The sequence below is a fragment of the Caloenas nicobarica genome, chromosome 1 (assembly GCF_036013445.1).
Source record: "Caloenas nicobarica isolate bCalNic1 chromosome 1, bCalNic1.hap1, whole genome shotgun sequence".
Taxonomy (NCBI): domain Eukaryota; kingdom Metazoa; phylum Chordata; class Aves; order Columbiformes; family Columbidae; genus Caloenas; species Caloenas nicobarica.
The window spans coordinates 29,479,097-29,505,807 of NC_088245.1; the positions used below are offsets into that span (position 1 = coordinate 29,479,097).

The 26,711-nt window shown below is 38.8% G+C and overlaps 1 protein-coding gene across 1 annotated transcript; it reads left to right on the forward strand.

The window, feature by feature from the left end:
- The first annotated feature begins 1 nt into the window (after position 1).
- On the forward strand, positions 2 to 26,711 carry TMEM168 (transmembrane protein 168). The gene is made up of 5 exons (XM_065658671.1): positions 2 to 71; positions 4,253 to 5,519; positions 15,409 to 15,551; positions 17,705 to 17,979; positions 22,070 to 26,711. Exons 2-5 carry the CDS (start codon positions 4,383 to 4,385, stop codon positions 22,615 to 22,617), a joined length of 2,103 nt encoding a protein of 700 aa, XP_065514743.1. The 5' UTR covers positions 2 to 71; positions 4,253 to 4,382; the 3' UTR covers positions 22,618 to 26,711.

Here is a 26,711-nt window from a genome sequence, read left to right on the forward strand (position 1 = left end):
CGCCTCGCTCGGCCTCAACATGGCGGCGGCGCTGCGCCGGGGGGCGGGAGGTTTCCGGGACGCCTGTTGAGGTGAGTGCGGGCCGGGGCCGGGGCCACCTCCCGCGGGCGGGGGGCACGACGGGGGCCCCTCGGGGCTTGGGCTGGACTTGCCCCGTCCCCGCGGCGAGGCGGGGACGAATGGAGCCGGGGGCCTGGCGGGCAGCCCCGGGCGGGCCGCGGCCTCTGCGCGGAGCAGCTGCCCGGGCCGGCAGCCCGCGGTGAGCGGCGTTGTCCCGGCAGAGCCGCGGCTGCAGCGCCCGCGCCGCGGAGCCGAGCGCCGTCATTAAACTTCCCCGGGCGGGCCGGTGCCTCGGGCGGCCGCCCGCCGGCTGTCTGGCACCGCTCACCGGCATCGCCTCTGGGAGCACCTGAAAACCGACAGAGTGGTTCGTCGGAGCTTTAAACCCCCTGTATTAACGCGTTGGCGAAATGAGACTCTTTGTTTTCAAAGTCTCATGGAGTTGCATCTTTAAAAAAACAAAATGCACTAAACTGGAGGGGTGAAACAGAAGGAGGGTCTAGTGCTTTAGATAGGCCTCACAGAGGTGTTTAATCAGCTGCGGTTAAACTACTGAACCATCTTCAGGTTTTGGTTCTTTTTCTACTTTCTTACACAAATTGCGGTAAAAACTACTTGGGCAACACTGTTCCTTTAGGTATAGAAAAACTCTTGGAGAAAAACTCTCTAAATCTATAGTTAGACGCCAAGTTTTGCTTAAAATTGTGTTCGAAAAACTTGACGAATGTTTCTTTCATCCTGTTTGGTTTGGATCTAAATGTGATTTGCTCAAATATGTAACTTGGATGTTGCTAACTGAAACACTATTAGTGTAAAAAACAAACAAATACAACACCCCCCCACTCTCCGACTTTAACAGTCTTTGAACAGGCAAAGTCTTTACAGAAATTAGTAACAAATAGCAATGTTTTAAAGAATAAATCAGATACCAACATTTCCTGTTAAAATTGTCGTAATTGCTGTGTTACATTTATTTGGTAATAGCTGCATAAAGGGATACGTTAATCATGAAAATGCCACCTTTTCCTCTCGTCACCCAAAAGTTGACCCTGTGTTTTGGTTAGAAAAATACTACCGATTAACAGTGCAGTTTAGTAGTGCACCTTTTTGCTAATTGCCTAGAAGATCAGGAAGAGAAAGTTACATTCACAACCGGTGCTCCCATTTTGCGAATGCCTGGTACTCGAGCAGACTTTGTGTTTTGCGCGTTCCCCACCCCGGCACCCAGCACAGCACGTGGGGCAGCAGCGGCAGGACCTTCTCTTCTGTGGTTCTCACACCGCGATAGCAGCAAAACTCCACTTGGCGTGAGTTGAACCAGTCAGAGTAGTTTTCTGTCAGAGTGGCTGCTTGCCCGCTGTTGAGGAAGCTTCTTTTCCCCAGGTTTCCCGCCACGGAGACTCAGGCGTGGATTCCAGAAATTCTTCTGAAATAATTTATTTGCAAGGTACAGCGTAGAGCAGCTTGAGCTGGGTGCCTCCTGAAGAGGGACCCCCAGCCAAAACTTGGACAATGATGCCCCCACAATCCAAGCTCCCACCTGCCACATGTGGGCCCCACTCTGGGCCAATTGCAAAATTAGAATCCGGGGTCTTCCCATTATTATTGGTTCTCTTCGTTTTCATCAGGCAGGCTGTCAGTCAGAGTTCTGACCTTCAGTTTCTATTTTGCACCTGCAGCTGGAGAAAAATAAGTTCCTGCCAAACCGAAACATTCTTCTGTTTTGTTTTCTTTTAGATGCTGTTCTGTCCCTTCATTTATCTCCAGGGACGCAGCTCCCCTTATCTTCTAGCGTGGAGACTCTGAGGGTTTTTTTACTTATTGAAGCAGAAAGTTCTAAGGTTCACAGCTTGCAGAAGTTATGCTAAACAAACTTACGCTAAGCAAATTTGGTAAAGGCAGTTGCTAAGCAAGTTCCATAAGAAGTAGTACACCAAATAATTCAGTAAGCTAAAGAAGTCTGTTAACAAGTGAGGGGAGAAATATTAAAAGATCTTAAGCATCCAGGCAACTCAGAATTAAGTTTATATGTATAAAACATTAATAATAATGAGTACTATGAAAATGCACAGTTGAAATCCAAATAACTTTAACTTGCAATGGCATAATAACCATTTGCTTTAAGTATATGGTATGTATTCTATTTCATTTAAACAGATTTTTAGCATGAGTTCTTCCAAGTATTATCTGCAGCATTGTTAGGTATTTAACGTAATTTGAAAATACATGTTACCAAACTTACGCAATTTTAAAACCAGGATTTCTTAGGCTTAATTTCTCTTGACACCAGTTATTCAAGCTGGTTTTACACTGGGTGTTGGTCCTCAAATCAGCCAAAGCTTATAGGCAAATCAGTCAATTCACTTTTTCTTTCGTTGTTTACTGGTTTAAAAAATGAGAATTTAAAAATCAAGAGAGTATAAAGTCTCAGCTTTTAGTTTCAGTCGAGGTGTCCTTTCATACTTCCCTGAGCATTATGAATAAAAGCAGTAAACCATAGTCTAGCTCAGAGTTTTCTTGATACATTGGCTGCTCGCTCGTACCAGTAACTCTTCAAAAGTCTCTGTAAGATGGGCAGTTAGGTAATTACTTAAAAAATTATCAGAGAGTATGTGCGTTGGGGACTCTGCCCATAATCTGTGTAATCATAGTCTTAAATAAACTTTTCATTAGTAACTTTAAAAGCAAAAGTTATACATAAATATAAATAGTATACAGGATTTCAGTAAGTTTTAACTAAGGGAATTTGGACAACTGGTTGTTCTGGGTCTCTTCATAATTTGTGGCACTTCTTAAGAAAATCAGAGATGAAAAAATATCGATGCTGATTTTCTTGTTTCTGTACTTTCTTGTGATCTACCTGTTGGTTTCTGCTTTATCTTCTCTGGAGGCATAGGCTCTGTTTTATTAATTCAGTGACTCTGGGTTTAGAGTTTCTAGGCACAGAAAGATCAAAAATCAGAAGTACGTGTGGCTCTCTTTATATGTAGTTTCACAGAAAGCTTGTTCTCTGAGTAATTCTTATCAGTTTGTCACTTGTAACACATTTTGCATACAAAGCAAGGTTGTGACTTCAAAAGATCAATCTCTTTTGCCTTTAACTAGAGAGCTCTGAACTCTGCCCCTGACAACTTTGTGATAAGTAGAAAAGTACATAAATACAGTGAAATTGAGATTTTCATGGAAACAGAATTTCCTTAAGAACGTTTTTGTCCTAATTATAGCAATTAGTAGTATTGTTTATGTGTAAACTCTGTAAGGTGAAACACCAATAGGATTACAGTGGCCCTTGTGTTTCAAGACCAGGAAGAAGCTTGTCCCATAAAACACTGTCGATCTCCAGTGAAATCCGCCTGGCCACCTTTACTTACAAAATTCTCCTAAAAATACTGCTATCTATTCCTGAACTGTCTTACTAAGAAAAGCAGAGTGGTTAAAAGGATCAGAGTAGGAGCCACTTATGTCCTAAATATAAGATTTGTCCTGATCAGTTTGTTTCTTTTTCTTGCTTTTTTTTTTTTTTTTTTTTGTGGGGGGGGGAAGTGGTTTGGAGGGGTGAAAATGAAGGCTTTTATTTTACATCAAGAAAAGTCTCTGAAAATGTTGCTAGATCAGTTGATACATCTTCGTGTCCACTCCTGTGAAACTGAGGTAATGATAATACCCTTTTTCATTAACTACTGCGGGTTAAGCCCGTTAACTGGTTAAGAAGTTCTTTTTGTAAATCCTGTAGCTATTTGACTACTAAAAAGAAGTCTTTCAAAGCATATTGAAAAGGTTCGGTATAAAGTGAGAACTTACCAAATGTAATGGTGAGGTAAAACAATGTTTTAAACCAGTATTAAACTATTTTAGAAGATAATGGGTATCATAGCAATATTTTGGGTACCGTAGATGTCTAATACAGATACATATTGGACGGATTTTGTGGAAAAACTGCACAGGCCAGGTTTGGTTTACCTTTTCCTTGTATCCAAATTATGAAATAAGCTTTATGCAGAACCCATTTTATATTGGTTTAATAATGACCTCAGTTTGAATGACCTTTAACAACACACTTACTTGGTCTTTATTATGTGGTTTTTTAATTTAGATGCTAAACTCCTTGATGAGAAAGGACGTGTCATGTTTTATGCTGTGTATGATTAAAAGGAATTATTTGCCACTAAAACTTTTTAAATTCTTCTTCCAGGACTTCAGTGATTCTGGACTACTGTTACTGAAATGATATTACAAAAGGCGGTGGTCGCATTGCATTTATTGGATGATACCCAAATATTTACTTTCAGTCAAGTGGGTAAAACCCCCTAACTGCAGTTTACATGTGTAGGTCACTGCGTTACTGTGTTAGTCATTGTCTCTATGCAGCAATGACAAAGCTGGAAGAAGCAAACAGAGAAGTGAACATGCACTCATCAGTCAGATACCTTGGTTATCTTGCCAGAATCAACTTGCTGGTTGCCATTTGCATGGGCCTTTATGTCAGATGGGAAAAAACGGCAGATGCACTGATTTTGGTAATATTTATTCTGGGGCTTTTTGTTCTTGGAATTGCCAGCATCCTGTACTACTATTTTTCAATGGAAACGGCAAGTTTGAGTCTCTCCAATCTTTGGTTTGGTTTTTTGCTTGGCCTTCTCTGTTTTCTAAACAATTCTGCCTTCAAAACAGATGTGAAAGAAGAAGCTACTAAATATTTGCTCCTCTCTGCCATTGTTTTAAGGATATTATGTGCACTGATTGAGCGGATTTGTGGTTGTGTCCATCATCGACCAACTCTGCTGACAACAGTTGAATTTTTGGAGCTAGTTGGATTTGCAATTGCGAGCACAACTATGGTGGTAGAAAGAACTATGAGTATTATTCTGTTGGTCATCGCTTTGGCCATGTTGATTATTGACTTACGTATGAAGTCATTTTTGGCAATTCCAAATTTGGCAATTTTTGGAGCCATTGCATCCTTACTCTTTTTTCCATCATTGCAAATCCCCACGAACCCATTTGCATTGGCGTGTTTCTTCAGCTGCTTGATTTCAGATCCCCTTCTTGATGTTTACTTCAGTGGACTTTCAGTAACTGAACGATGGAAGCCCTACTTGTACCGTGGTAAAATTTGCAGAAGGCTTTCTGTCATCTCAGTTGGAGTCATTGAACTAATCTTCTTCATTCTTGCAGCCTTTAAACTCCGTGATTTGGATCTCTGGTATTTTGTGATACCTGGGTTTTCTATTTTTGGAATTTTCTGGATGATCTGTCATGTGATTTTTTTTATAACTCTTTGGGGGTTTCACACAAAACTGAATGACTGTCACAAGGTATACTATACCCACCGTGCAGAAAACAGCAGCCTTGACAGAGTTATGGCATCTAAAGGAATGCGTCACTTCTGCTTAATTTCGGAACGGCTAGTATTTTTCAGCCTTGTTGCGACTGCTGTTTTGGGAGCCGTTTCTTGGCAGGTAAATAATAATTTTTTAATCTTCATCTCTCTCTTGAGAATGCTCCTGAGAATTATTGGCACTTGAAAATTCCTATGACACTTGATGGTGTGCTGTGGCTCAGCAATTCAGTGTTGGAACCTTTGGTTTCACCAGCGTGCTCTTCAAATTTAACACTTTGTGCTGCCTTGGCTGTGGCCTGTTAAGGCAGCTGGAAGTCACCAGCTTCCTTATGTTGAATGGGAAGAGTTAATACTTCCAGGGCAAGAGTGTGCCAAGTATTTTAAGTTTACTTCCTTATGAAATTATTTTGCTTTTGAATTAATTGTGCCATAAAATTTGTTTTGAAAGTAAATCATAGTGTTAAACGCTAATAATGCATGCTATATTGAGGGCTTTTCTTATTGACTGTTTTAATTGAATCAAATCAAATTCATGTTTTAAGAATGTATTTTTCACTAACTTTGTTTTGCATTTAACCATTAATGTAGAGTTAGAGATCAGCGGATTAACTGGTGAATTATTGGTATAGCATGTGCTCTAAGTGTCTTATTTTAAAATCTGGTTATGCACCACATGCTATGTCCTCTGGAAGACCAGTTCTTAAAATCACGCTGCTTCCTTACTGCAGGCTGGCTGTGTGAGAAGGAGGATTGGATTCTCGCCCATCTTCTTTTTTCTCATCGCATTGATAATTCATTGTAATTTTTTTCTGTCTCTGTCCTCTGCCCCAAAAGAACTCCACTTGCTGCATGCCTGTTCATTTTCAGTCCTCTGTAAATCTGAAGAAGTGTGGTTGTGCTGTGGAATGACTTCTGCAGGGCTGTTCACAAGAAGCAAACTGGAAATGTGTCTAAAATCATAATATTTGTTATTGACTAATTTCAGTTTCTAGCATCCTGTGTGTAGATAAGATAAGCTGTTGCTCATAACCTCTGTCTGATGGGTTGTGTATTTGCCTATTCTGTGGGAAAAGGAGTAATTGTAGTGGCAAAAGTGAAAGGCATCAGACCAAATACTTTTTACTTGTCAGGAAATTCAGGTTTTCATTATAATAATTTAGTTTAAGTAGATAATTACATTTACATTTCTTTTACTATATTTATGTTTCTTTCATAATTTATTTATAGTAATCAGTGAGATGATGAAGGCAGTTGTCTCCAGCTAAAATAACTTCTACTTCAGAAGATGATGTGATGTTTGCCTTGCAGATCACTGTGCCTATTTCATCTGTTGTCAGAAAATGAAATATTTTATCAGACCTGGCCAGAACATAATTTAGTAAATGGGCGTATCATTTATTACGGTGATTGCAGAAAACTGTGGCCTTTTCTGTATTTTTCTGGATAGTGTCAAGTTTCAAAATAATTAGAAGTAAGAAAGCGATGATGCATGAGCACACAAGTTACCCTCTTACAGGGCATTTGTCCTTTTTTTAGAGAGATTTAAGGAACCTAATGTCTTCTCTTTGTAGAGAGAATTCAAGGCATCAAGACTCTACTTCAGAAGCTTTTGCTGGATTTTTGAGTCTGCTGTTTCAGGAAACCTAACAAGCTCAACAGTAATGCAGAAAACAAGCTTTGCCAGTGAATATGTGTTTTCCTTATGGTGATTTATATGTTTTGTAACAGTTAAAGAGACAATCAAAATGCTTTCTGTCTTTCCTCTTTAAAATGTAATAGTTATCGCTAAATACTTACTGGATTGGGGTTTCAGGGTTTTGTTTGGTTTTGTTTTAAGCAAACTTTGCTACAGAAAAGATCTGGCGACATCAGTGTGTGATAGAAAGGGATGTGTTAGATGCCTTTCCATCAGAACATCAGCTTAATGTTTAGTGGTCGTCAAAAAAGGCAAATTAAATATTGGGAATTATTAGCAAAGGACTGGAGGTATCATTATGGCATTGTATAAATTCATAACTTCTGTATTTTGAGTAACTGTGCAACTCTTACTTGCCATCCTACAGATGAGAAAAGAAGCGAAGGTTCAGAGAAGGGCAATGAAATTCATTATAGACATGAAACAGTTTACATGAAGGGAATGAATAAACAAGGATGCTTCAGTCTGGAAAAGAGAAAACTAAGTGCAAATATGATGGACATATAAAATATTATGTGTGATGCGGAGAACATAAACAGTAAGAGCTGATAAATGATCAGTTCCAGTGCAAAAGTTGAGGGGAATCAAGTTGGCAAGAAGCAGGCTGGAACCAGACAGGTGGGAATAGCTCCTCGCGCAGCGCTGGGTCAGCCCTGGGGCTGGGTATTGGGGAGTGCCCAGCAGTGGCAGAGGCTCAGGAGAAAGCTGGACAAGTTCATGGGAGGAAATTCACTGAGGTTTACCTACTGTATGAAAACCATGTCTGTTTCAGGAGGTCCTTGAGCCAACAGTGGTTGCAGTACTCAGGAACCATGCGCTTGGTCTGTCCTTACAGTCTTTCCTAAGCATCCATTTGGCCTCTTTGGAGACGGTGCGTTCTTCTAGATGGACTTTGGTGCAGCCTAATACAGCCACTCTTACATCTTATGTTATTGCATTTTTTTAACTGAAATTTTCAATGTATTTTTTTCCTTCTTAGGAATGCCAAGTATTGCTCAGTCAGCAGCTCCTGAAAATGTGTTTGCTCTTTTAAAAATCGTGTAAAACATTTTTTGCATGTGTAAGATCAACAATTTTCAGTCTTTGCAGCTTCAGTTTGGGATTTTTGTAGTCATTTTAGTAAGTGCTAATTATATTTGAAATCTGTGAAGTGTCACCTGGATGGTGAAGCATATTTTTTTCCTACCTTTCCTCACTCCGGAGATGTGCTGAAAGCTTATTTAATGATATTGCGTTTGATAAGAGAGGTGGCTTGAAATCACTTCATGGTCTATGATTTGACCTCCTATATAATGAATAGAATTGGCTAAAAACCTGAGCCTTGGAAAGATGCTTCCTAACAGTCAGCTGTAAATAATTATCCCTGGCATATAAAAGGTCTAGCTCAGCTGAGTGTGTTAGGTTAGAGACAGAAATGGGGTAATGGAGGGGAGGTGGTGCTGTGTCATGGAAAACTTTGTTACAGGCACATTATATATGCCCTTTTAACGTTTTTAATAACTGTAATATCTGTGCATCATATAAATCTCAAGTGTATGAAAGGTCAAGACCTAAAGAGACAGTTGTCTGCTAATTGGTAGCTAGAAGTATCCTACTTGATTACAGTTGCCAGAAGAATTTCAAATCTCCTTTTGTGGAAAGACTTTTAAAGCGAGGTCAGACAACTTGCTGTTGTATGCACAGTGGTTTTCTGACTCCTGCAGAACTGTTGAGGCTGGAGGTCCTGTTAGCCAAGGACCTTTTTTTAAGGGGATCTTAGCCCTTGTAATAAGCCGAGGGTTGAAAGTCTCTGTTCCTGGTACTTCAGTATGTGCTTGAGAAGAACTGTGGCTCCTGAAAGCAGAATCTCTCCCCAACAGATCAAGCTTTAAATGTGAAAAGCAGAGTCATCAGGTCTGTCTGAACCTGGAGGTTGAGCTCAGGAAGCACGAGAGGTGTAAAAGTAGTTTGTTAAAGCTGGTTACATTGAAAAATGGAGTAACAGCTTTTCAGTGGGGCATGCTTCGGTTTGGCCATGGTCTGCTGCTGAGAATAATCCCTGCTTTAGCTGGAAAAACACCTTGCCTTGTCAGTAGAAATGCATTCACACTTTCCTTGCGAAATCTGCAGGAAGTGTTCTGCGCCTGCCTTTATGTTGTGTGAGTAATTTCAGTCAGATCAATAGACTCTTTAACTCCAACTTACTCATTTCAGCAATGACTCACGTGCCTGTCCATAATTAGGCCCTTGGGTGGGACAAGATCCAGCAGAAGTGATGCAAATGACTCAGGCATTACTTCTTTCAGAAGCCAATAAAATGATGAAAAATTTCTGATGAAGGTCTTGAAATTTGCAAGCAAAGATCTTAGAAATGCTTGGAGGACTCTTTTTCTCAGAAACTTGAAATCAGATATTTGTGAAGTGCTCTGTGCCAAGGTAACTACAGGTTTTCTGAATTATGAGCCAAAGAGAATTATTATCCCTGGAAGACCTGTATTTAATATTACCAAGAGAAAAATGAACTATGTCAGAGACAGGTAGAGTAACAGAATGAAGTACTTTCAGTACATTATTCTTGGTTTTAGTGAATTTTATGCGTTAGTAAAATAATAGTATGACGATATGCTTGAGTTCTTAAATGGACAGTACTATTGAACTTGAATTACTCATGGAAGAAATGTTAGTTTATTGTATGTATGAGTATTTTCTTGTTTTGGGGAGAGTTAGTGATTTTGCAGTCTTTATTGAGGCGTGATTGGCTGGTGTTTCTTGAAAGCTCAATTCACAATGCCTCAATAAAATTGAATATGGTGGCTTTTTTGAACTTCTCTAAAACCATGATTATTTTTTGAAAAGTAAGAAGTTTCCTAAGTAACATCTATATTTACCTGCACGTACTTTTGTTAACATCACAGCTTAAAAAACTTTTTTGAGTGCAAATCGTATCCAGTCTTCCTCCTTCATTTTCCCCCTCTTTTCTTCCTGACTTCTATCTTTAATTCAGTCCTCAGGCTTTGATTGTCCAGTTTAGTTTGTTGAGGTGTTTTTTGTGGTGGTGTTTTGTTTTCCTCAGAGAACGTGCTGCACCCTCTGGCCTCTCCATATTTTCTCAAATAGCTGTGCCACTCCTGGTTTGTTTTTATTTTTCTCTCATATCTTTCTGATCATTTTTAGTTCACTCCTTTCTTTTCCTCCCTGTCAGTTTTTCCCCTCCTTGACAACTTTACAGGTATATCTTTGTCTCACTATCTATAGACTTCTCTGTTCAGTTTCTTTTGCAATACCTTTATTCCCTCTTTCCCTACTGTTTTGTCATCTCTTAAGCTGGATCCTAAATCCCACTTGCTCACCGCTTGTCATTTCTTCTCAAACTCGCCCACTATCCTGGGCCAGTGAATGTGATGACTGTTTTCTGCAAACTGTTTTGTACATTTCCCAGTGCCGTTTTAATATTTAGAAGTAATGGATTATTTATTGTTCTCCAGAGACTCTTATTCAATAATTTGTTGTAAGACTGTTTCCTCTGTAGTTGGTCTGCATTGTAACTTTACAAATTTTGTCTTTAGGCTTCTTTTTACCTGTAATGCACATATCTTGTTTTCATTTGGAATAAGGTGTCCATCAAATATTTGTAGATTAGTTGCCACGTTATCCTTTTTCTCCTGAGCCTTCTCAGTCATTGAGTGTATACTTTGTTTTTGCAAAATCACTGCAGAGGAGCTGAGCAGAACTGTTTATTTTATATTTACTCACGTGTGTGTGTACATGGTTACATAAAAATAGGTAAATATTATTCAGCTTGGATAATGGAAAGCAGGGCAGAATTTTTGCTTAGAAATATGCAAAGACATCTTTGTAAGCCTCCTCAGCTGTTGGTTTGTCACATATAATCCAGGCATCCTGGTGTAGCTGACCCTGCTTGAGCAGCGGGTTGGACCAGATGACCCCCAGAGGCCCCTTCCCGCCTGCACCGTTTGGCAATTCTATGACCATCTTAGTTGACATCCGTTGAGGAATTTATTTCTGTTTTAATCAGAGTGGCTTTTATATAGGTCTTTGTAACTGGCTTCCAATTTAAACTAATGATTCTGATTTCTTTGCTTCCTCATTATTTTCATCAGTCACATCAGTAATGCTCCATTGTTAAATACAGTTCCAGAATCATTCCACTTCCAACAGTGGTTTACTCCTTGGAACTGGAGCTGTCCTATCCATGGACATAAAATGATATATCTTGGCTGTAAAACACCTATAAATTCTTCTGGTTTTTTAACAGTTACGTCTAACAATAAACATTGCTTGAAAAGCTAAAAAAAGTGGAAAGATAATACTACTAGCGAACCTCACCCGCCTTTATTGTCTGTCATTTCTGTTATTTGAGATGAGGACACGCTGTATATTTCCTAAATATTCATTTATAAAGAAGATGGGCAAAGGTGAAAAAACCCCAAAGATTAAGAGAAAAAATGGCTTTTCATGTTTTCAGTGGGGTTGCCAAGATGGTCCCTGGATTCCATGTGCCTTTAGAGCAGTCTGTCTAGCATCAATGGACACTTAGAGTGCAGGGATGTGCTGCAGGCTGAGGTGGCCAGTGCACTTGAAAACAGAATGAAAATGGGTTGAACAGATGAAAGAACAAAATCCTTTTCTGCCTCTGCCTGTGCATCTGTGGCCATCTGCTCCATTAAGGACCAGTCGTCAAATCTTTAGGGTTTAGTAAAGCACTGACACTCTCCACCTGGCTGTTAGCTTAAAAGAGGGACCTATCTTCTGATTTACAGAAATTGCCAACTAATTTACACATTATATTTTGTTATTTCCAGTTCCTGTAGTTTAGGTATTATAAAATGCCACCAGCCTTTTTTTTTTGCAGAGCTGAATTAAAAATATTTTGTTACCTTACTATAAGGCTGCTCTAAGCATCATGAAACGTTCTTGTATTTTTTACTGATATATATCTTCCAAAACTGTTGAAAAAGTGCTGACAGCAAGTCTTTACATAAGATAGATGTGTATACACATAAACTGTCCGTGCTAACAATACTTTCCTACTCTGTAGCATAAGGTGACCATTATATGAAGACGAAGTTGAAACTTCAGATGGAGCTGAGTTGATTGATAACATTATAGAGCATATTTCCCATTCCTCTTTGGTATTTGGTAGGATGCAGAGCAAGATGGATCACCGAGGTGATCCTTACAGTTTCTATGTAGGATCCTATGTAGGATCTCACAAGTACTCGTGAACTTTCTTGTCAGTATCTTGATATTAGTAGGAGTCTTTTTACAATTAAATGTAGGTGTGGTGGGTTTTTTTTAGAAGTTAGACTAGATCAGAAATTTCATGAAAACCATCCATCTTCATCAAGTTCTGTGGTTGCAGAACGCTCTATAGGCTTAATAACTTGGTTTTTTAGGGGGTTGGAGAAATACAGGGAATGTTTAGAGCAAAATCGTATGTTGTAAGAACACTTCTACAATAAATTTCATTTAAAGTAATAATGTAGTATTCTTTAGGATATTATGATAGCTGTAGTTTTTATGGGCAAGTGCGTTTTTTGTTTTGTAATATGTTCACTGTGATCAAAACAGTAATGCAATGTAAGAACAGTTTGCTCTAACAAGATCTAAGAAAAGTCATGTTTATGTATGTCATATTTATATATGATTAAAAACCTGAATTAATCATAAAAATGCATTATAATACTTCCCAGTCCATGTGTTCCGTCTTTCCAAGATTTATAAAATCCTCAAACTAAACTGATCATGAATAGGAAGCTTTTCCAGACAAGCCCTTCAGTTTCTGCAGGATCCAAGTCTTCCTGTTTGGTTTGGTTTGGTTGTCGTTGTTTGGTTTTGTTTGGTTTGGTTTGTTTTCAAATCAAGTTATCTTTCTGGTGTCTACAGTTGCAAAAGTAAGTCTCCAAATCTTGCAACTAATTTAACTAGAGAGTTCCACTATTTCATCAATGTCTTATATTTTACAAGGTTTCTATTGAACAAAAACTAACAAAACCTTTGTAAATTCTTATTGCTGCTGCTCTGAGTGCTTTTCATTTTCAGAATGCATTTGGGGAACTGAGCAACAAAAATATGTAGTTTCTGCTGATGCATTTGAATCAGAAATTATATTGTCTTAGTTACAGGATTTTTTTTCTCCTTATTGACCAGAAAACAAGTTGAGGTTGCAGCATAATTGTTACAATTTTTAAGCTTTCCTGTCCTCTGGTGATTTCAGGTAGTTGTACGGATTTGGGGAAGATTATTCTGAAAAAAAAGATTATTCTGAAAATAACTCGAGAATCGGAAACTATGTGAATGCCTCTCTGTACTCATCCTAAATACATTCTGTGTTCTCATAGATCCTGAGCCTTTGGGTACAGGCAAAACTGGGGCAGGAAAAGTGTCTGTCTGCAATGATGCAAAGTACCTCCTGAGATGGGGGAAGAAAATGATGTACATAAAAGTGATTGTCAACCTCCCCTGATGTATGTGTGCTTCACAGGTATACATTGCTCCCTGTAACTTCAAATTGTTAGCAGCAAAACGTCAAACTACATTACAGCACGTGAAATCGGCTTGCAGTATGAACACTGGCTTTATCAACTGTTGATGGACGTGGTACATCCCAACCAGTTTTGTAGCTTGAATGTTAGCAAGTCGATGAGCATATTAGTTGCACTTCTGCGATACGGGAAGCTCTTCGTGGTTGTTCTGTAGTGATTTAATGTCTGCTCAATGTCGTGTCCTCATGTCCTTGAGAGCTAGAAGCTAAATAAACAAACTGTTCATTTGTCATGAATTATGCAAAGCATAGGAGGAGCTGGATTTAGTTTTATAGTGGTTTCAGGTGTTGGAATTTGAGAATAATGGTATCAGTTAGCAGTTACCAGTTATTTGAGAACAGGGCTATTGGTTGATAATGCTATCGGTTAGTTATCAGTTAATATCAGATTCTGGTGTTTATTTGTGGTTAGAAGTATCGCTGTCACTATTTCGAGGACACACAGGTGAAAATCTTCTATCAGAACTATAATGGGACACTTTAAAACAGGGACAGGTAGCAAACACTGTTCTTCCTTAGGGCAGGAAGCACATCTGAGGGGTAAAATTGTTCTTTCAGACTAAGTCACATAATGTTTTTGTGTTTAAAAATTGAATACAGTTAAGTTAGTGCCATGTGCCAAAAAGAACTGAGTTGGTTTAGGTGTAATATTTTCAGTATAATTTACTTTCTAAATTATTAATAGCGTTGTCCGTGGGTTAAGCTGAACTACCATTTCGCATCAAATCACTGAGTGTTAAACAATAAAACAATATCCAGATTTTTAAAAATATACATATATATTGTAGACTTATGCAAAGAGGTCGAATAAAACCTAGATGTAGTCAGAAGCCACAGGACTCTTCTCAAGACAGAAATTTGTAGCTATGAATTTATTTCCTTTGCTATATAACAAACATTAATAACTGCACCATGGATAAAAAAGTTCTTGGTTAATTATACATTATAGTACTGTTTCTACCTTTCCTAAAGCATGTAATACCTCATTAAACCCATTCAGGTCATATTAAAATAATTAAAATTTATCTGTATCTGTTCTGCCTCTCACTGACATATGGCATTTCAGAAGTCCATTTTTATTTTAGTAGTACTGGCAGTTGAGACTTAACTTTTGAAACTTCTTTTTTTACAGACATCATCTATGTATCAGTGAGTGTAATCTTTTCCAAAACTGCTTTTCACTCATGAAACAGGAAAGCTCAGTGTAGGATATTAGCTGTGTGAATGCTACCAAGTCCTGTAGTGGATGTCCCTTCTTTAATTGCAGTAATGTTCATAAATATTCCCAAAAGTCATCTTTCGTGTGATACATAGTATTCCACAAAGAATATTTTAAAAACTCTCTGTGTTAAAAAGCAAGAAGAATTAAATCTGTATTTTTAATGATGAAGTATAGTACACTATTATCTGATGCTAAGTACCCATTATGCTGTGTTGTACTTTACAGATTTTCCTGCTTAAATAGGTAAATCTAAGCTATGATCAGAGCTTTTAAACCTAAGTCCTGTGCTGTTAGTATTTTCAAATGCAGCCTTTCAGAAGAGTCATAGCTGCTCACCAGCTACCTTCTCCCCAAGCCTTTTATTTGTCTGTAGAGTACTTCACTGTGTAATATGTGGAAAAATAAGCATACATTACATGTAATAACTTGCATGTTTCAGGACCTGGTAATGTTTGATCAGACACAGGGAATTAGTCATAAAACCATAACCAACAGACAGGAAGGATTTTTCATGCAATACTTAAATCTCTCTGTTTTCTTTGCAGCCAACCAATGGGATCTTCATGAGTGCATTTCTCATCGTTTTACCTCTGGAGTCCATGGCTCATGGGCTTTTCCATGAGCTGGGAAATTGCTTGGGAGGAACATGTGTTGGGTATGCTGTTGTGATTCCCACAAACTTTTGCAGGTATAGTTACCACGTATTTCAGCTTCACAGTAAGTGTAAGTTTACTGTTGGCTTATAGAGACAACGCAGTGCTGTTGCTTGTAGTTTTCAATAATTAAATACAAATTTCAATAATAGATAGATTTTGTATTTATCCTTTTCCTTACCTTCCAAAAAGAATTAGTAACTCCAACTCCACCTTTTTATATGCATTTAATTTGCTTTTAGAAAGCCAGTGAATGCTTTACACACCAGTCATGCATAGGCAGATTCAATAGTCCGTACCTTGTGCAAAGGAGCATTGAGGCATTTGGCTGAGTGCAGATATTTTACAGCAGATTTAATAAACCAAACAGAACAGTTTAAACCAATTTTGAATTATATTAAATGAGCTCATGTCTACATTTGAAGGACATTGCAATTAGATTTGGAACTGGGCTACATGTCAGTTATCGGTATTGTGAATTTACGAGTGTTTTCTGTTCCAATATGAATGTTAGCATATGAGAAATGCTTGGGGGTGGAGGGATTGTACTATTAGTATTTGCCCATCTTCTTATAAGCCTTAAACTTGCGAATACTACTTTAGCCATATAATTAAACTTGTGTATGCATTTTTTTTGTACATGATAAACAAGAACTATGTAAGTTATCTGTTTGAGTTACAATAGAAACAGAATGGTAAGTTGAAATGAGAGGCTTAAAAATACGACTGCCCAATTTGTGAAAACTGCCCAACTTGCAATATATGTAATGGATTCAGTAAAGAGGGAAAAAAAATAACGGGCAAATCACTGTATTTTAAATAGTGTAAAATACTGTAAAAACAAATTTTCTGAACTTCGATCTACGGTCTTCAGCTGTACACTCTTTAAAAAAAATCTATGTGGTCAATTATTGTTAGGGATTAAAAAAAAGAATTTTCAAAATTTACATTACAATAGAAATTATTTTTGTTTCCATGGCAATAAGTTAATTCTTTCATTGTATTATATTATTCTGGCTGCGGCAGGTCCCTCTAATTTCTGAGTGAATTACATACTCTTGAGTGACTGTTTAGGACCTGACAGAACTAAACTTCCTTATTAACAAAGCTTGACTGTTTCAGGAATGGGCCCACTCTTCACTTGCTAAAACAAACACTAATGCTGGTCTATTCAGTGTAACTGTAGTAGCAGAACATTAGCCTTCATGAAGGCACTAGGCAGGCGAGGAGGTCTAAAATTTAATTAGACCGAAAAAGAAAGCAGGTAGCTTTACACACTGCCTTGCAAGCAAAATACACGAAAAATACATACATAGATACAAAATATGACTTTATAATGTGTATTTCTGTATTAGTAGAGTATTTTGTATTAGTAGAGTAAGACCATCTCTGTGTTTTCATCCACAAAATTTGTCCATTACTCTGGGAACCCAGGGACTCTTATTATATATGCATATTCATATCAATATATAGACACACACAGACATGTATCTATACGCACACATGCACATCTATATATATGTGGTTTGTTCCAGGTCTAGTTTGCCATTTTCTTAGAACTTTCATTTTCTAAGTGGTGAATACCATCATCTGAAACGTATTTCTTATGCTGAAAGATCAGCAGCTGAACAGCACACACAAGTACGAACTACTGTATTTGCCTGAGTAGCGTGTTGAATAATGGCTTGTTTGGAACAGAGAGAAATTAATTCAAAATATCTGAGCAAAATGTGTACTTAGATTTCTCTGTTGTTGGAAAGGAGTCTGCATGATGGTTTGTGCAGCCTAACACTCATTCTCTCTGCGCTTCCTTCCAGTTGTGTGTCTGACGGCAGCGCTCTCTCATTGGGTTTAATGAAATGGTTGAATCCCATCCAGCATGTTCACATCCCAGCTCGCCTCTCATGCTCCCTTTGTCTTGCAGCAGCCGCAATAGCATGGGGTTGTGTAAGGACTACACTTTGAAGTGAAGTGTGATAGAAGGGAGAGGGAGATAGTGGTCCCTCACGCAAACACAGTATTTCAAATTGTTTATAAACTATACATTTCAAATCAATTTGAATTTAGAACAGTGCTACTTCATAGCAGAGAAAATGTGCACAGGGAAAAAAAAATCGCCAATTACTAGAAGTCCACTAAGCATGAAATAATCATAAATCATAATCATAGCTCTTTTTCTTCTCTTTAGTCCTGATGGCCAACCAACTCTTCTTCCACCTGAGCATGTACAAGAGTTAAATCTGAGATCTACTGGCATGCTTAATGCTATCCAAAGATTTTTTGCATATCACATGATTGAGACATATGGTTGCGACTACTCTACAAGCGGACTGACCTTTGATACCCTTCACTCCAAGATCAAGTCTTTTCTTGAACTTCGGACAGCAGATGGACCCAGACATGACACCTACATATTATATTACAGTGGTCACTCACATGGCACTGGCGAATGGGCACTGGCAGGTAACTGGTTCGGGGGTTTTTTTTATTAACAGTTTTGGTATTGATACACTTTCCAAGTCAATTAATTCTTTCTTTAAAAATCATACTGCACTGCAAAACTTGGAAGTTTTCATCACATTTATTATCTGCTAGTCCAGAATGGTGCAGAACCACCAATCTTTGGATAATAGGTTCATACAAGCTGCTGACAGGGAAGGAAGAAAGGAAAGGGTGATATACAGAACATGGCTCTTCAGAGATTCAGGGGCTAAAGGAATCATCAAAATAGGCAGGGTTGCAGGCTGACTACCACTGCTCATGGAGAGAATGGAGAAATGCAGAAGCCCCTTTTGTATGCAGTTAACTTGTTGTAAAGAAGCAGCTCTTTCCTTACCTTGCTCTGTATGACAGTCAGCTATGTTACTTCATGAGCTTCTGTGTCATTTTAGTGTTTAGTCACTTTGATAAAAACCCTTGCGCAACTAACTAATGTTACACTTGTTCTCACAATTCTGTAAATATTGTTGACCTCAAATGTATGCTTACAAGTTTAAACATGATTTCATATTCCCCTTACAATTCAATGAGTTAAATTTAAAGATCACTTTTTTAATCCAGAAAAGTCAAGTGGAAATGACCCGCTACTGCTCTAAAGGCAGATTTCCCATGTGTTTTGAGAATTATTTGTTCACTGTAATGAACAAGCATAATATCTTCTTTTTCCCTGGATGTGGCAGAGTGAATTATACAGTGTTCTGTGCCACTGCATCAGTTAGGCTGTCAGGAAGGACTGCATTCCTGGCCTTAAGATGTGCTCTTTTGTAAAAGATAAAATCAATGAAAGAAATAGGAGGCAGGTGTACAATGCACGTTAGAAAAGCAGGTCTTCAAACTTTTAGCAAACCTTGTCTCCTGAAAACAGCTATGGTTTGCTGACATCCTAGAGTTCGGGAGTGACTGTGGGCACAGTGTATCCTCAAGACTACAAACTGCTAGATAAAGGGCCAGTTTAATGTGCCAGTGAGCAGCCAAGGCACAGTTAGCCTACCAGCATATATAGAGCCAAATATCCCTGCAAAAATTGGGCAGCTTCAGCCCAGTCCTGGCTTGTATCTGGCCAGCCTGAAGTGTGACAGGGGAGCTCAGGTCTCTGTGTACCCATTCAGGTAGCTGTAGCCTAAATTAAACTATGTCTTCACTTTTAGGATAAGAGCCAAGGTAACCATTAAAAAAAAAAAAAAAGTTTCTGTGCTAAAAGGTACATTGTGTAAACGCAGCTGTGGTCAGCTTTCTCTCAAAGCTCCTTTTAGTTCTCTTTCCAAGCACATCTTCAGCTTCTACTTGGAGATATGGTTAGTCACATAAGCGAGAGGAACAGGCAGCTGTCACATGTCTTGCATCCTTTTTTGTGATTAATTTTAGATAAATCATGGAACGTAACCTGATACTCCTTCGAGATAGCGCTGCTCCTGAACGTAACTTGGAGTATAAACTGAAACGATGAAGGCTGTTTGATTGTGAGCTTCTACCGCATGTATTGGATAGTGGCATTTCATGAGATATGGAACATTTGGTCATCAGTAATGTGTACTGTCCTCCGACCTCTGGAGGAGATGGAGAGAGATGGCTACAATGAAATATAACATCAGGATCTAATAGGAAAAGCCGTGTCTCACTGTGGGCTTACGCTGTGATACGGCACAGCAGTAACAGTGTAGTCTTTGCTCTCTAATGACACCTTTTAAAGGAAGCTTACTGGATTTGTTAGTTCACTAATGATGTTTCTCTGTTGTTGGAAGCTGAGATGTAACACAGTGGTGTGTAAAACAAGCTGTTAACAAGTCATGCATAAAGTATGAGCAGTCAGATGAGCGGGGAGGTTGTGGTCTCTGAGTGAAGGCAAAGGCAAGTGCTGGGCTAATGAAGCATTGTCTCTGTTGCCGAAACTGTCAGCTGAACGGCCTGCGAAACCTGCCAAAGAGGCAGATGTGGCCAGAGACAGATTTCTTACATGTCCTGGGGCCTAAATCTTGTGCTGGCCAATGTGTGTGTTTGAGAAGCTGAGCACGTGTTTGTGTGTGCGTACGAAGGATGAGGGCGTTTTCTTTGGACAGTTCTATCCAGCACTGTTTTGAAATCACCTGTACCCCTGCATAGTTAACACTAAAGCAAAATTTATTTATAAGCCCTTAAAATGTGAACAAATAAAGAAATTTTTAATGCTTATTGACACAGAAGGCTTACATAGAAAAGGGGAACTGCTTCTGTGCAAGTCTCTGCTGTAAATACATCGAACTATGGCAATTTGGGGAGAATGTACCAAGACAATTACTGTAGGTTTGTATATTCTTAAGATTTTCTTTGATACTTTTTAAAAATTTTCCAGGTTTGTACTTTTTTGAGAAAGTTGTAGCCCAGTAATTTTGCATTTACTGTAAATGTGATAGCTTACTCAAAGCTTTAACTGTGAACTATTAATTTGAAGCACTCTTTGTCATCCGTTTTAGGTAGAAACGTGAGTGCTGAAATATGCAGCTATTTTGTTTGAGATTCATCTGTGCAGTTAAATTCCTACTAACACTGCTTATTGTACTTACATTCCACAATGAAAATCACTGTGGAATTAAAATGCAGTTATTTTAAATCACATTTTTCTACTTTTCATCTACAAATCTTCTTCTTTTAAGTTGACATTTTCCAACTAGAGTGTTTTTGTTGTGAGTCTGTATCATAGCTCTAACCTGCCAACACCTAGATGTATCAGTTCTTCACATTGTCACTGTGCAGCCAATGGAGATTTATTCGCTTGTTTGTAAGATGTTTCCTTAGGCAGTGGCCTGCTTTTCAAAGCTACCTAGATCCTGCAGTATCCATTACACTTAAGCAGGACTCCCCACTGTAAGTAACTTTAATTACAATCTGCTCTTTTAGAGTGTTGTTGGAGCAAGAGTTGAGATGGAACATAGAAGCTGGACACTAGTTTCAAGTGTTTTCTAAACCGAAATAAATTTTGTAGAAAAATTTGTATGAAATTTTTGTTTCAATGAGCTGCAAATCCGTAACTATTTTTAATTTTCTTGAAGCTCTGAAACAACTGTGTCTATAGAGTGAACCTCTACATTTCTGGTTACACGAATTTTTCAAGCCAAAGCAATGCTTGTGCCTGTAGGTGGCTTCCTCATTGTGCTTAGAAACTGTTCGTATGTATTGTATGTTGGAGTAGCGGTGGCCTACGAAGGTGATTAGGGGTCTGGAGCACCTTTCTTATGAAGAGAGACTGGGAGAGCTGGTCTGTTCAGCCTGGAGAAGAGAAGGCTGAGAGGGGATCTCATCAGTGCTTATAAATATCTCAAGGGTGGATGTCAAGAGGATGGGACCAGACTCCTTTCAGTGGTGCCCAAAGATAGGATGAGGGGCAATGGGCACAGGCTGAAGCACAGGAGGTTCCATCTGAATAGGAGGAGAGACTTCTTTACTTTGAGGGTGCACTGGGACAGGCTGCCCAGAGAGGTTGTGGAGTCTCCTTCTCTGGAGACATTCAAAACCCGCCTGAACGCATTCCTGTGAGATCTACTCTAGGTGAACCTGCTTTAGCAGGTGGGTTGGACTAGATGATCTCCAGAGGTCCCTTCCAACCCCAACCATTCTGTGATTCTGCAATTCTGTGTTCAAAAGTCCTCTCCTTTCTTTAAAAGAGGAGTCCTTTTTAATATTAATAAAAACATATTTAAAAGAGTCCTTTTCTCCCTTAAGATTATTAAGAATGTAATACAAAATAAACTGTATTTCAGATTTTCTTCCCTTGTTTAGCTATTTCCAGATTTCTTCAACAGGCTGTAATTTCTCTCACCCTGTGAGGGAATTACTTTTTTGTTTCTTTGGTTTTTAATCGAGGGTGAGTTGACAGCATCATCTGCCACAGCAAGTCAAGTGGAATCAGTTAATTTCCCTCTGGAGATCTGCAACATCTACAAGCAGGGAGGACCAGTTGAAAATGTCTGTAATCTCTGTCCAGGTTCTTAAAACAAGGGGTTCCTGGAACCTGCAGTCAAAGTTCCACAGAGGTTTCTGTTTCTTTCTGCTAATCGTAAATATTTTTCCCTTGTGGCAGGAGGTGATGCTTTACGACTTGACACACTTCTGGAGTGGTGGAGAGAAAAGAACGGCACTGTTTGTTCTCGACTCATCATCGTTTTGGACTGTGAGAACTCTCAGCCTTGGGTTAAAGAAGTAAGAAAAGTAAATGACCAGTATGTTGCTGTGCAAGGGGCAGAAATGGCCAGGGTTGTGGACATAGAGGAAGCAGACCCTCCACAGCTCGGTGACTTCACCAGGCAATGGGTTGAGTACAACTGTAACCCCGACAACAACATCAGCTGGTCTGAAAAGGGCCGCACGGTGAAAGCGGTGTACGGTGTGTCAAAGCGCTGGAGCGACTACACTTTGCATTTGCCAACGGGAAGCGATGTTGCCAAACACTGGATGATGTATTTCCCACGTGTCACCTACCCATTAGTACATTTGGCAAACTGGTTTTGTGGTCTCAATCTGTTCTGGGTCTGTAAAGCGTGCTTTAGGTGCTTGAGAAGATTCAAAATGAGTTGGTTTCTTCCCACAGTGCTGGACACAGGGCAGGGTTTCAAACTCGTCAAATCCTAATTACGAACCAAAGAGGAAATTAAGTGAGAGCTCTGGGAACTTTCTCACTTTACTGTACTTACAACTTTTTATATGACTATTTTTCTCTGAAAAAAATCTGCTATGCTCACTTTATTCAGCTCTTTGGGCAGCTACAGTATATGCAACAGTTAGAAACTGCAATCTTGAGCAGGAGAGGGTAGGACTATAAAATTTGAGGTTTATTACAGGTCTGTATGTATATATGTAAGAGACTTATTTAATATGACCATGCATTTTGGAAACAGATCACATGTTTATACGCACTACTTAAAGCAGCCTTCATTCAGAGTCACCAGTTTGATTGACAACAGCTTCTGTTATAGCATGTGTATTTGCCGTATGTCCACTATAAAGTTCAAATGCAGGAAAGGAACCAAGCTAATATTCAAATTAATATATATGTCCTTGAAATCATATGGTGAGATCAAGGGTATTATAAAACAGTACTGAGCCAAAAAAAAGAAAAAGAGAGAGAATGAATAGCCATTGTGGGTAAGTAGCTGCTAAGAACCTTTATTTGCTTTTACAACTTCAGCCCCCGCCTCAGGTCTCTACTGCCATCAGTGGAAATTTGCCACAGAAAACAAGGAAATCAGACAACCTTCTAATGTTCTGATGCTGTTCAGACAACATTTTCTGGAGTACAGTTTTAAAAACTTTCAGTGTTATTTTCAAAATTCAATATCTTGCTGGTGATCCTTTTTTTTTCTCTAAATATTCCCAGTAGTTAATGCATATATGGAATAAAAAGTGCACTGAGAGTTTTTCCCTCACCTGTTAGAGTACTTCTGTCTATTCCAGGTTCTTCCTAGTTTGTATTTTGAAAACCTACCCTGAGGAAAAAAAACTCCATAAAACCCAAAAAAACCCCCAAGGAATTTAACAAAGAAAATAATCCGCAGATAAAAAACGGAAATACAAGTGTTGCCTTGCTTCCATGTTTTTCTGGTCGTTGCTGTACCTAAGACCTTGATTCTGTAAAATGCTGAGTACAGGATTGGACCAATGAGTACATTATCTATTAAACCCACAAGTGAAGTTACTCAGAAAGAATAAATTGTTCCCTTAGGACAGGAGTGAATCCTGAGTATTCTTCAACTCTGTTCTCCCAGCCACAACTCTGTTCTCTCCTGATCTTAATCCTTCCACTTACAGAGCTGGATGGGTCTCCGGAAATCCTGCCCCGGTCTTTCACCTTCAGCCAGAGCAGCTGTATAGCTTTCTGATCTCATTTTCTCAAGTGCAGAAAATAAGGAGTGAAACAACTAAGTGGCTAAGACAGTACAATTTGTGGTGGATTTTTTGCATTTATGTGTGCAGTCCAGTAGATCTAGATTTTTACTTTTTCCTGTTTCCATCAGTATTTTAATAAAAATATTAGACATTAGCTGATAACTTATTAATTTTTGTATTTAAATAACTGAAAAGACTCTTCAAGTCTTTGCCATCAAGGTTTTTTCTAATTCCATTTGAACTTTTTAGCCAGCTAAGTTAGAGAATCTGCTAACACTAAACCCATTAGTAACTTCTGAAAATAAAATGTGTGATTAAATTATGAGATCTGCAATAGCCAGAGTAATTTGCACCCACCAACTTCAAAATGGTGATTTTGTAGGATTTACAAGTGGCAGCCACCAAGTTTCTTCATTAGTGTGTATTACAGAACTTTGTTTAGCCGGACACCACCCCCATCCCGCTTTGCTTTTCTTCATCCCCTTCCATAAAGTGAAAAGGGGATAAAGAAATAGGAGATGAGATGATGAGGTGAGACGTCCAACCACAACTCAGTTGTATTGGGTCTTCTCTAGATAAGTGCTGTGATTGCAGCTCAGTCAGAGATTCGAGAGGTGGCTGTTTCCAGTATGGACGGAGTAATCGCACCATCTAACTTCAGGTATCCAACTTAAGTTCATAACCTGGGAGCCTGAGGTAGGAGTCCTCTCATTTAAATTCAGATGTCTGAAAGCTAGTGACTTGAAGTGCTCCACTTCTCATTAACAAAGATGAATAAATATTTCCAAAGGCAGACTCGATCTCTGTTTTAGAATGAATTTTCCTGTGATTGTGCCTCTTAGATTTGCTTTTGCTTTCATATGCTAAAGGCGAAGCAGACAAATCCCTTGTGTCTGTTGAATGATCTTAAAGCACTTCTGTTCTAAGTCATCCTCTGGAGCCTGGGCTGGGTGCATAAGCTCCTTGTTCAAGCACATAAATTGGATACTTGAAGTCAGGCTGAACAAGCATCTGTCAAGTTGCAGAAAAGCAGCTCTGCCTCCTCTGCAGAAGTGATTTTCAGCCGTTTCTGGCTAACAACGCTTGAGTAGAAAGAAGAAAGATTGCAGAAAGGCTATCATTTGGTTTGTAAAATCACCATTATTTTGACTGCTATTTCAGGAAAAGTTCCTTTGATGACATCATAAACTGTTCCAACATGAGCACTAGAAATTTTTAACAAAGTCCCCATAAAGCAATACTGTAATACCTGATAGTCACCCTGTGAACATTGGAAAGTCAAGAAGTCAGTCCATTCTGGTTTGGAAAAACTTTCACTATCAACCATAACACTTCCCATTAATTATAATGGGTAAATCTTAGTCTGTCCCTGCTACTGTTACATTTTTATAGACATCACCTGTATCTTTCTTTTTGTACATCAAGGGGAACAGGAAAAGTGGGTCTCCCACCCTGTCCTGGGACTGTGAGCAGCCTCAAGTGGAGCATCTGCTCTGCATGGCAGCGGCGAGCAGAACAAACACAACAGTTGGTGCTCATCTTTTGCCTCTTGTTTATTATATGGTTTCAAGCTTACTTATAATACTGTTAGATTTTCTCTAGGATAGACTGGGTGATCTTCAGAAGTTTGCTGAAAGTTAGATAGAGAGTCAGCTAAAAATACAGCAAAAAGATTACATGCAAAACTAATCACGTGTTTGCAGATTTTTTTTCTGTTTTCTCAATTAAAGAATTCTAGTTTTCTGAATCCGAAATAGTTTTAACAAGAGCTAACATATTCCCACTTTTGATTTTCTTATTTTTTTTTGAAACAGCAAGGGCATGGTAAAAATGCTGATTTAAACTAAAAAGAAACGTTTACAGCCATTCAAACCTCTGAGGCCTTTTTGGATAGACTGTCTTGTGTGTTTCAGAACACGGTAAAACCCAGGGTGTGGGAATGATGAGCCAGAGGAGTTCAACAGTATTAATTCCCTGCTTCTACACCGATGAATACCAAGGTGTCCTACCATCACCCGTGTTCCCAGGTGGAGTTTTTCCCTGGCTCCTGGTGCTCAGGCACCTCTGCGGTCTCTGCCCAGCCCCAGGTACCTACCTGGGGGACGACACACCAGAAGCTCCTAAGGGCAGTGAGGAGCAAGGAGTTCCCGTCGGCTCTTCCCTGTGTGGGCAATACCTGAAAGAGAAATTTAGGTCTCATTCCAAAGAATGTTACATATGCTATCAGTTGTGTACAAGTTGGTTTTCTTTAGCAGTAACATGCTTAGGAATTAATTGTCTGGTGGAGAAAATCAAACCCTTTTTTTAGAGGTTTATCTCTGTACTGTATATTCAGGCATTTTGTTACAAAGTTTATTATAAATTTATATCACAACAGTAATTTTATATTGACTTTGTTTCATTTACCTCCTGTATAGTATCAGCCTTGCTGAAACATGCAAGTGCACTAAGTCCTACAAATGTAAGTCTCTAAAAGGAATTCAAACTGCAAATTCACAGTGTTTTTCTCTGAACAAGTATTGGGGAAAAAAGCCATTCATTTTTGCACTGCCAGAGTTACCTATTTGCAGTTGCTTCTGCTTTGTATGTCTCGTGATTGTTGTTGTCCAGCCTTCAGTTCAAGTTTTTCCCAGAAATAATTTCTTCACCTTCATTAAGTTTTCCCTTTATTTTGCAAGGGCCTAATTAATGCTATGCTAGCTGTAAAGCATCTCTGTTGCCAGCGGTAGACAATGTGACTGGGTGAATATTCTTGTTTATAAATACCTTTCTGTGGGACAATTTTTACTGGGCATACCAATTTTAGATCTGTAAATAGATTTTTTTTTGTCTGTGTGTTT